The sequence below is a fragment of the Chrysochloris asiatica genome, unplaced genomic scaffold (assembly GCF_000296735.1).
Source record: "Chrysochloris asiatica unplaced genomic scaffold, ChrAsi1.0 scaffold00138, whole genome shotgun sequence".
NCBI classification, from domain to species: Eukaryota; Metazoa; Chordata; class Mammalia; order Afrosoricida; family Chrysochloridae; genus Chrysochloris; species Chrysochloris asiatica.
The window spans coordinates 281,368-292,336 of record NW_006408656.1 but is presented as its reverse complement, the minus strand read 5'-3'; the positions used below and the strand labels follow the sequence as shown (position 1 = coordinate 292,336).

General features: G+C 36.0%; 1 protein-coding gene across 1 annotated transcript; it reads left to right on the top strand.

Moving 5' to 3' along the window:
* The first annotated feature begins 766 nt into the window (after positions 1 to 766).
* LOC102838117 (olfactory receptor 6C74-like) lies at positions 767 to 1,705 on the top strand. The gene has a single exon (XM_006869914.1). The coding sequence runs from the start codon at positions 767 to 769 to the stop codon at positions 1,703 to 1,705; it is 939 nt and encodes a 312-aa protein (XP_006869976.1).
* The last annotated feature ends 9,264 nt before the right edge of the window (positions 1,706 to 10,969 follow it).

Sequence of the window (10,969 nt, the reverse complement as noted above, 5' to 3'; positions counted from 1 at the left end):
ATGAGTAGGAGTAAAAATCAACGGCACTCAAGTAAAAATCAGATCTAGTAAGGCATGACAATAAATGAGACAAGAATAAGCCATTTGATTGTGATTAGTTGTATAAAACAGCATTAGTCTTTGGTAATGACCAGAGTTTGTGTGAGTATATGGGTGTACGTGTAAGTGTGCATGTGAGTGTGTTCAAATGCAAACTGCAGCCTGATATTCTTGTAATGACAGAAATAAATTTGGTTCTCATATGAAAATTCACTAAATAATCAGAAAATGTCATGTAATGCAAACTCTTGCATACTATCAAGAAATAAAAAGATTTTTTCCATGCAAGGAATCCTGGTTGGAGCTATAGGATAAGCACTGGATCACAAGGCCAGTTTGAACTGCAAGGTCGGTGGTTGAAATCCACCAGCCACTCCTTGGAAACCATGAACAGGGTCGCTATGAGTTCGAACTGACTTGGCAGCACTAAACAACAAACAGCAACTTATGCACATAAAAATCATCTATAATCACATGGGTTATTCTCTCATAGAATTGCAAATTAGACTATAATTCTCTGACCAAGTACTCTAGAAACAAAAATTCTTTTTTTTTTTTGACATCACAATTTAGTATTATTTTAGCTAAAACTCTGTGTTGCTGACTTTAGCTTAAATACAAATTATAACTGTTCTTCTTTCATAGGAAGCAAGTGTCGTTTAGGAAGTTGTTGTTATTGTTGTTTATTTTTTTCTTATTCAGATCCAGTAAAAGTCAGAGGAGTGTAATGGCAAACCATACAAGAGTGACAATGTTTGTACTGGCAGGTTTGACTGATGACCCACAATTGAAAGTTGTGTTATTTATTTTCTTACTTCTCACCTACTTACTAAGCATCACTGGCAATCTAATCATCATCACACTCACTCTGTTGGATCCTCACCTAAAGACCCCCATGTACTTTTTTCTTAGGAATTTTTCTCTCCTAGAAATTTCCTATACTACCACATGCATCCCTAAGCTGCTGGTTACCATGGCAACTGGGGACAAAACCATTTCCTATAACTGTTGCATCACTCAGTTGTTTTTTGCCTTCCTTCTTGGAGCATCTGAATTTTACCTGTTGGCAGCTATGTCATATGACCGCTATGTGGCCATCTGTAAACCCTTGCATTATACAACCATCATGAACAGCAAAATCTGTATACAGCTCATCCTTAGCTGTTGGCTTGCTGGGTTCTTTGTCATCTTTCCACCACTTATGTTGGGCCTTGATCTTGACTTCTGTGCCTCCAACATTGTGGATCATTTTTACTGTGATACTACTCCCCTCCTGCAGCTCTCCTGCACAGACACACAGCTCCTGGAGACGATGGGTTTTATCTCAGCTTTGGTGACGCTCTTGGTAACATTGATAATGGTGCTAATATCATACACTTATATTGCCTTGACAATTCTCAAAATCCCTTCAACTAGTCAGAGGAAAAAGGCTTTTTCCACATGTTCCTCTCACATGATTGTGATCTCCCTTTCTTATGGCAGTTGCATCTTCATGTATGCTAAACCATCAGTGAAACAAAGCATATCAATTTCCAAGGGAATTTCTGTGCTGAATACCTCAGTTGCCCCACTTTTAAACCCTTTCATCTACACTCTAAGGAATCAACAAGTGAAAAAAGCTTTTGTGAATATGATGCACAGAATTGTCTCTTTTTCAAAAGAATGAATATTTTGTGGTTTTGTGTAAAGGAAATGAAATATGGTGTCTGACCTAATATCATTTATCTATTAATATCTTTCAGTACTTGGTGATTATGGTGGTTGTGTGCCACAAAGTCGGCACTTACTCATACTTTCCCTGTATAGGGTCTCTGAGCCTTTAATTCTTCACAGGAGCAGAAAGCTTCATCTTTCCCCTGCAGAGCAACTGGTAAATTTGATATAATGATCTTGTGTTTAACAGACTTGCTCATAATCTACTATAAAACCAGGGGTATTTTAATGAATAATTCTCCCTTCTCTAAAATTCCTTTCATTTCTGTCATATTCATAGGTATCTCTGCTCAAACATTACTTTTCATAAAATACATTATTTCAAAGAAATTAATTTCTTTCTTCTCCATTTAAATTATTTTCATCTCAGTATCCTGCACATATAAAGAATTATTTGTGATAAATCAAAAAATGCTTTAACTAGTATTCTTTAATATTTTGATCCAATGACCAATTAATTGTACTGTTTTATCTAAATAAGCAGTTTTTAAGTTCTAGCATCAATTTCTAATCAGTAGTGATGCTCTTCTTCGCTTAGTTTTCAAAAAGATTCCTGCTTTTAAGTACATTCTGTATAAACTTTTTATATGAGAGATATTCACATTATAATTATTTAAAATTGTAATCAAGAGAAAATTTGCTAGCTTACTGGTTTATTTTTTAAATGAATAATAGGGTGAATATGTAATCACCCTTAATTAGCTTGCTATACTTCTGAAGTTAACTGAAAACAAATTGGTAAATTATTTTTAAAGAAGAAAACTTTTCTAAGTTAATATATTAATTATAACCCAAAGTTATTTGTCTGAATCATTACTGTTGTTTTTGTTCAGTGCCATCAAGTCAGTTCCAACTCAAAGTGACACATAGGGTCAAATCTGCAAATCTTTATGGGAGCAGAAAACCTCGTCTTTCTCCCATTAAGTAGGTGGTAGATTTGAATAACTGACCTTGGTGTTAGCTTACCAATGTATAACCCACTGCACCACCAGTGCTCCTTGTATGATCATCATTATTGTTGTTGTTGTTAATTGCCATTGAGTCATTTCTAACTTACAGTGAACCTGTATAGGGTTTCAGAGGAACAGTTGTGGGTTTAAACTGTTGACCTTGAGGTTAGCATACAATATATAATAGTAGAAGAAACACATTTTTTTTTTTTTTTTTTGCTAAGGAAAGATTTCCTAACTGTAAGTTATAATTTATTAGCAGTAACTAAAATCAACTTCTGTGTTATCATTAGAATTTTTCAAAAAGAAACATATTTAAAGAGGTTTTCACATAGCCATATAGTATATCATGATTCCTGTTAGCTTGTTTTAAAAGTATGTGCATATTATGCCACATTATCTTTTTTCCAGTTTTATTTTTTTTTTAAACTTCAAGTCTTGATTTGAAAAAAAAAAAAAAAAAAACTATATTTGAAAAATAATGTCTATAGGAGTAGATTAATTACAACCAAGGAGAAAAATACATTAAAAAACTGAGAGGCCGCTTTTATAGGTTTCTGTAAAATATGTAGGAAGAATGCAATTAAAAAGATAATTGAGAGAAGACAACAAGATGAAGGACTAGGCAGTGACCAAGCAGGTCCTGTGCGATGATGAAGATACAGAAAATCAAGTGAAACAAACACAGATGATAATCCTGGATCCCACAGCTTCAGATGAAGGAATAGATAAAGGGATAGATAAAGGGAGAGAAAACGGAACAGTCCTGACAATAAAAGGAGAGAGACTGGTGACTGAGCCCGCTGGCCCAATGTGACTTTTGTGAGCCATTTCAGAAACAAAACAGCATATTGACATTGTGGAAACATAAAAGTGAATTTTTTTTCCCTGTTCCCCACCTTCCCTGGTGACCAGAGATGTGACTGATCCCTAGCCACATATATACCCAGAGCAGCTCCTGATTTCCAGGTGACCAGAGTTCAAAGGAAGGGGGTGCCAGAGTTGCAAGTCCCATCAAAGGAGACAGGGGCTACCCTCACTAACCCCAGCACCAGGATTGTGGTGGGTGAGCTAGGCTCCAAGCCTCAGTCAGCCCTGGACTAGCCCTCACTTGGAGATTCAACTGAAGAGATGTGTTGTGGTGGGGGTAGAGGGTAGGGTGGTAGCGGGGAGTGGGGAGGAAGCAGAATTGGTGATGGTGTCTTGAACTTATGCATGTGACTGTGAAGTCAAAAGATAGTGGCACAGATGCATACCATTTACTGGCTGAGACAAAGGTATGACATTTTTTTTCTTCTATCCCACTTTACTCTGACATACTGCATACACTCATAGTAGAGCTCCTGCTCTCTAGGCAGTTGAAATATCCTGATTCCCCTCCTTCTTTGGAGTCTCCATGAACCACTTCTAGAATGGGTGAGGAAAACAGACACCTGTCCCTACAGGAATTTCATCTAGGGCCCAAATGCCACTCTCTTATCCATTACTCACCAGGTGAGGTCCTAGGCTGGCAGGTGACCCCAGAATTTTCTCTCTTTGGGTTTAGCACCAACCCTTGTTTTTTCCTTTATTTGTGTTTGTCCTTTCTTTCTTTCTTTATGCACTCTTGCATTTTATCCTTTCCATCTCCATTTTAATTTTCTCTTCTTTCCAGCTTTTCTTTCCCAACTGCTGCTGCTCCTTTTTCTTTCTTCTTTTCTTGCTTTTTCCTTACTACTCTCTGATCTCTTTAGCTTACTTATAATATTCCTAATTGTGTTTAGTTATTTTCCTTTCTTCTTATTTTATTTCTTGTTTTTTTCTTCCATGGCTTGAATTTTTTCATTCCCTCTTTTTTCATTGGGTTTTGTATACATTTTCTCACTATTGTCTGCCTTTTCCCCCTCTTACTATTTTCTTTTGTCACTGCTGTTTGCTTGGTTGTTCATTTGTTTGTTACCTTCTCTTGTGTGTGTGTGTGTTTTCACTTCTTGCTTTACCCAACAGCCCAGCCACAACCATATACACCATGTAAGAGACAATACCAGCTTATACATACCTAATTAATAACAATAACTAACATTAGCCAAACCCATCCTAAACAGAACTGCATGAATAGCAACTAGAGAACTGTACACAGGTTTCCATGCCCTACTCACACCCACTAGAAGGCAGTTGGTGAATGTCTAAAAGTACACCAACATACAATCAACAATTTAATAGAAATACTACAACAATACAATGTCTTAGAAGCAACACATCTTGGAGTTCATTTCTGTTCACACGAAGCAAGTAACAAGGCTGAAAGATTTGAACAAGCGACCAAAGGCAGAGCTAGAAAATAGTTTTGAGGGAAAAAAAAGGCTTTGGAACTACCTGAAAAACAATCAAGAGAATGATACTTGGTGCCTACAAATGATTGACATAAAGGCCAATGAATGGAAGGAAAAAATTCATGAAAATATTACAAGAACAAGCAAACAAGAAAAATAAAGGATTGGAAACAATACCTTTTAAAAAGACATTTAAACAGATTAATACTAAGATTTCAGAAATGGGCAATACATTGAATCAGTGGAAGCCTAAATTAGTAAGCTTAAATGCCAATCTCTCAATGCTAGTAAGTTAGAATAACAATTGGAAAAAAGAATGAAAAAGTCCAAAGAGAGACTAAAATTCATGTGGGACAATATGAAGAATAACTTACTGGTGAGTGGAAATCCAAAACAGAAAGAGACAAAGTAAAACACTGAAAATATACTGAGATGGTGGAAGCAAACTTCCCTAACATCATGAAAGATGAGACTATAAACATCTAAGAAACTGCAAGAAACTCAAACAGAATAAACCCCAAAAGAAAATCACCAAAGCATATCATAATCAAACTCTCCAAAAACAAAAGACAAGGAGAGAATCCCAAGTGCAGTTCCAAAAAAACTAAAAGTTATCTACAAATGTGAACCGATAAGATTAAGTTCTGATTTCTCAGTAGAAATAATGCAGGCAAGAAGGCAATGGGAAGACATATACAAAACTCTAAAAGAAAAAAAAAAAGCCCAACCAATAGTCATATACTTAGCAAAACTATCCCTAAAATATGATGGCAAAATTCAAACATTTCCAGATAAATAGAAATTAAAGGAGTTTGTAACAACTAGATAAGCGCTACAAAAAACATGAAAAGGAGTCCTTTGGACTTAGAACCAACAAAAGCAGACAACAACTGGACATTGACACACATGGCAGCACCTCCCTGAATTCAATAGAAGTATTCAAAGTAAAACAAGTTAAAAGACCAAAAATAAGGAACCAGAGGATATTGATTTATCTTGAAGACAACTATAAAGCATAAAGAGGGAAAAGTACAGTTGTAGAACTTCCAGATGGTGTGGAAATCTAGTAGATTTCAAGATAAAACAGATTTCTTTAAACTGAGAAAGAAACTGATAAATTACAGGGCAACTTGAAAGAAAGTTAATGCAATTTAACATCAAATCAAGAAAAGGGAAAACTATGAAGATTTTGTAAACATTAAAAATACAGCTTTGAAGAAACTGACAAGAAAGTTTACAGTCAGAAGGAACTCAGCACACACACAAATTATGTGGCATAAATAAACTAGCAGCAAAGCAAAATCTCACAGAAAAATGACTATAATCAATTCATACCTATAGATAATTACACTAAATGCCAATAGATTAAATGCACCAGTCAAGAGACAGAGAGTAGCAGAAAGCATAAGAAAACAGGATCCTTCACTATGCTGTCTATAGATTTAAAAATCAAAGGAGAGGAAAAAAATGTACCAAGTTAATGGCAATCAAAACCAAGCAGGAGTGGCAATATTGATTTCTGATAAAATAGATTTTAAGACAAAAACCAGCATAAGATACAAAGAAGGATATTATCTCATGATTAAAGGTTCAATTGAACAAGAGGAAATAACTATAATAAATACCTATGTCACCAATAATTGTTGCTGTTAAGTGCCATTGAGTCGGTGCTGACCCATAGTAACCCTGTATAGGGTTTACAAGGAGTGATTAGTGAGCTTGAACCACCACCCTGGTGGTTCAAACTGACCTTGCAGTTCAGCATATTAACCTACAAGACATACCAGGACTAACACAGATGATAAATATCTATGTTACCAATGATAGAGCCTCAAATTACACAACATGAACTCTAATAAAATTAAACACAACTGTGATAAGTCTAATAAATTTAATAAGTCTAATAAAATTAAATATCAGGTCAGTACTGACTCAATGGTACCTATCAACAACAACAATAATATTAAAGAAAGAAAAAGACAAATGTACAATAACAATGGGATATTTTAATATTCCACTCATGAAAAAGGACAGAAAAAGTAGAAACTAAACAGACATAGAAGAACTAAACAACACAGTCAACCAACTTGACCTTATAGCTTATACAGCACACTCAACCCAACAACAGCACATATACATTCTTATGTAGTGCACATGGAACATTCTTCAGAATACACCATATATTAGGCAACAAAGCAAACCTCAATAAATTTAAAAACATCAACATACTACAAAGCATCTCTTCAGATCACAGTGCCATAAATTAAAAATCAACAATACGAAGATCAAGAAAAAAAAAAAACATTAAAATTGAATAACACCCTGCTTAAATATGCTAATGGAGTCCTGGTGTGGTTTTGTGGGTAAATGCGCCAGACTGCAAAGCCATTTGAACTGCAAGGTCAGTAGTTCAAGCTTACCAGCTGCTCCTTGGAAACCCTATACAGGGTCGCTATGGGTTGGAACCAACTCAATGACACTTAACAACAACAACAAATATGCTAATGGATAATGTTGTTACAACTTGCTATAGAAAACTATGGACCAATATCCCTCATTAAAGGATCCCTGGTAACATAGTGGGAGAAAGTCTCAGAAACCCTATACAGGATTGCTCTGAGTTAGAACCAATTTCATGACACACAGCCACCACCACCATCACTATCATTCATTAACACAGATGTAAAACTTCTCAACAAAATCCTAGCCAATAGAATTCAGTAAGATACAAAATATTTCAAATTAAAAAGGCATGATGACCAAGTGGGATTCATACATGAATATGAGGATGATTCAATATTAGAAAACATAATGCACAACATAAATAAAACAGAGGAAAAGACCCACAAGATCATATCAATTGATGCAGAAAATGCATTTGACAAAACCCAACATTTATTACTAATAAAAGCACTAAAAAAAAAAAAAAAAAAGTAGTAGTAGAAGGGAAATTCCTCAGCATAATTAAGGACGGTCATGGTGTGGCACTGTGAGATAATGCACAGGCTCACAAGGTGGGTTTGAACCACAAGATTGGCGGTTCAAATTCACCAGTTGCTCCTCTGAAACCCTATATAGGGTCACTATAAGTCAGAACCGACTCAATGGGACTTAACAACAACAACATACAAATCCAATAGCCAACATAACTTTCAATGGAGAGAAAGTGAAAACATTCCCTTTTATATCAGAAACCAGACTAGGATGCTCTTTATCGTAATTTCTATTCAATATTGTGTAGAATGTGTTAGAGTATTAAGACAAAAGAGGGAAAGTAAAGGCATCCAAACTGGTAAAGAAGTAAAACTCTCTATTTGCAGATTATGGTATCCTATACATAGAAAATTCTAAAGACTCAGCAAGAAAATTATTGGAACCTATTGAAAATTTCAGCAAAGTCACAAGGTATAAAACCAATATACAAAAACCAATTGGATTCATAAAAATGCTCTGAAAGAGAGATCAGAAAAATAATACAATTTACAAAAGCCACCCCAAAGATGAGCAATATAATTAATATGACATGCAAGTAATTTTTCCTGAACAGAATTAAAAAACGATTGCAAGAGTATACAAACAGAGGAAGGAGCAGGTCACTGGACTGAGTGGGAGTGATGCAAGCTCTTCATAAGGAGACTGAGTGTGGTTAAGGGTGGCAGCCCCCTCATGACCTGGGGTTCTGGAAGGCAAACACTCGATTGTTGGTGGGCAAGGGCTTCCACCCTTTGTTTGGAGAGAAGCTTGTAACAGAGAGGCATAGTAAGAGATGATTCTTCAGAGATGTTGGAACTGAATTTGGAGCCACAAATCTGCCTCAATTGGAATGGGATTCCTCTTCACTCTTCACATTATTTCAGGCATATTATAGTGGAATCTAACCTCTCAGAGGAGATTTGCAACTTGGAGAAATAGCCTACCAATCCTTCAAATGTTCTAGTTATCAGTGTTTGGGACCTGCAAAGCCTTCAGCCAGCTTTGGGAGCTCTGCTATGGATGGCTGCCGCCCCACATGCCCACAAGGAGTAAATCCTGGAGCTACAATAATTCCTGACCTTCCTACTCTGGAGGAAGACCCAAGTCTGAGGTAAGGGAGGATCATCTGGAAAGCAGTGAGAAGGCTTGGTACAAGATTTGCAGTGCAGACCTCGGAAACTAAGGCAATGAGTGAGTAGGGGAGTGTTGTGGATTGAATTGTGTACCCCAAAAGTATGTGTCAACTTGACTAGTCCATTAATTCTCTGCTGGTGAGTTTGAACTGCTAACCTCATGGTTCAAACTGACCTTATGGTCATTTACTTATCCCACAGCACCAAAACAGGAATCCAAACAGTCATCTTCAGAATTTCTTGGCATTGGTGAGTGAGTGCTTCCAGTACTGCATCTGTTTGTTGAAAGATTGCAATTTGTATTCCATTGATTTCCAGACCCTTATTCTTTACAATACCTTTAGTGTACCTTGGATTTCTTCCTTCAGTATCATTGGCTGTTGATGATATGCTACCTCTTGAAATGGTTGAACAACGAATATTTTTTGGTGCAATGACTCCATGTATTTCTTACATCTTCTTTTGACGATTCTGCATTATTCAATATTTTGTCCATAAATACTTCAATATTGCAAGTTGAGGCTTGTGAAATGCTAACCATGTTATCCCCCTTTGGTTTTCTAATTCCAGGTCTTTTCACATTTCATTATGATACTTGAATTTGTCTTCTTGAGCTAGTTTTTGAAAACTTCTATTCAGCTCGTTTACCTCCTCATTTCTTCCATTTGCTTTAGTATCTCTACACAGGAGAAAAAATTTTAGAGTCTCTTCTGGCAACCAATTTGGTCTTTTCATTCTTTCTTATCTCCTTAATGACTTTGTTCTTTATTCCTGTTTTTGTTGTCATCCCACAATTCTTCTGGTCTTTAGTCATTAGTGTCTAATGCATTGAATCTGTTCTTGAGATGATATCAAAATTCAGGTAGAATATGTTCAAGGTCATATTTTTTGGCTCTTGTGGACTTCTTTTAATTTACTTGGGCTTCAGCCTGAACTTGTATATGAGCAATTGATGATCTGTCCCACGGTCTTCCCCTGGCCTGGTTTTGGCTGATGATCTGGAGCTATTCCACCATCTCTTTCCATAGCTGCAGTCAATTTGATTTCTGTATTCCATCTGGTGAGGTCCAGGTGTATAATCATTCTCTATGTTGTTTAAAAAAGGTACTTACAATGAACAAATCATTGGTCTTGCAAGATTCTAATTTTAAAAGAATTAAAGCATAAATAAATGAAATAGAAAAAATAATAGAAAGAATCAACAAAACAAGAAGCTGGTTCTTAGAAAGGATTAATAAAATTGACAAATCTAACTAAATAAATGAGGGAGAAGATGCAAATAACAAGCATAAGAAACCACATCAGTGACAGGGAAGGCAATATACAAGGAGGGGGAGGGCAATACACAAGAAGTAGGAGGGTGTTAGATGAACAATGAAGATCAGGGAAAACTTAAGGAGGTAAGTCTAAATGGGATAGAGGTAAATAGGGATTTACACTCAACTTTGGAACAACAGTGCTTTGTGATACAGGGATGGAAACATAATCTGAATGGGTAAAGGAAGGGAAAATACTTAGGGGTTAGACTATCTTGTGGATATTGTTTCCCCTGCCTATTATTGTAAAAATAAACATCTAAGTATGATAGAAATGAATATTTGGAAATATGATTACAGAACATTTGTGAGTCTGTCTTCAGCCTATAACTGACTGGGTTAGCTAAAAAGGAATTATAATATGGCCAGGGAAATAGGTTTCTTATTAAGTCTTTGTGGATTATGGAGCCTTAGGTGGAATCTTGAACCCTACCCAGAATCTTCTGAGGTGAAACATTCCCACTTGAAAAGACATGCAAACTAACCCGAACAGCTAGAAAAATAGGAAATACTTTGTGAAACAAAGATCAGCA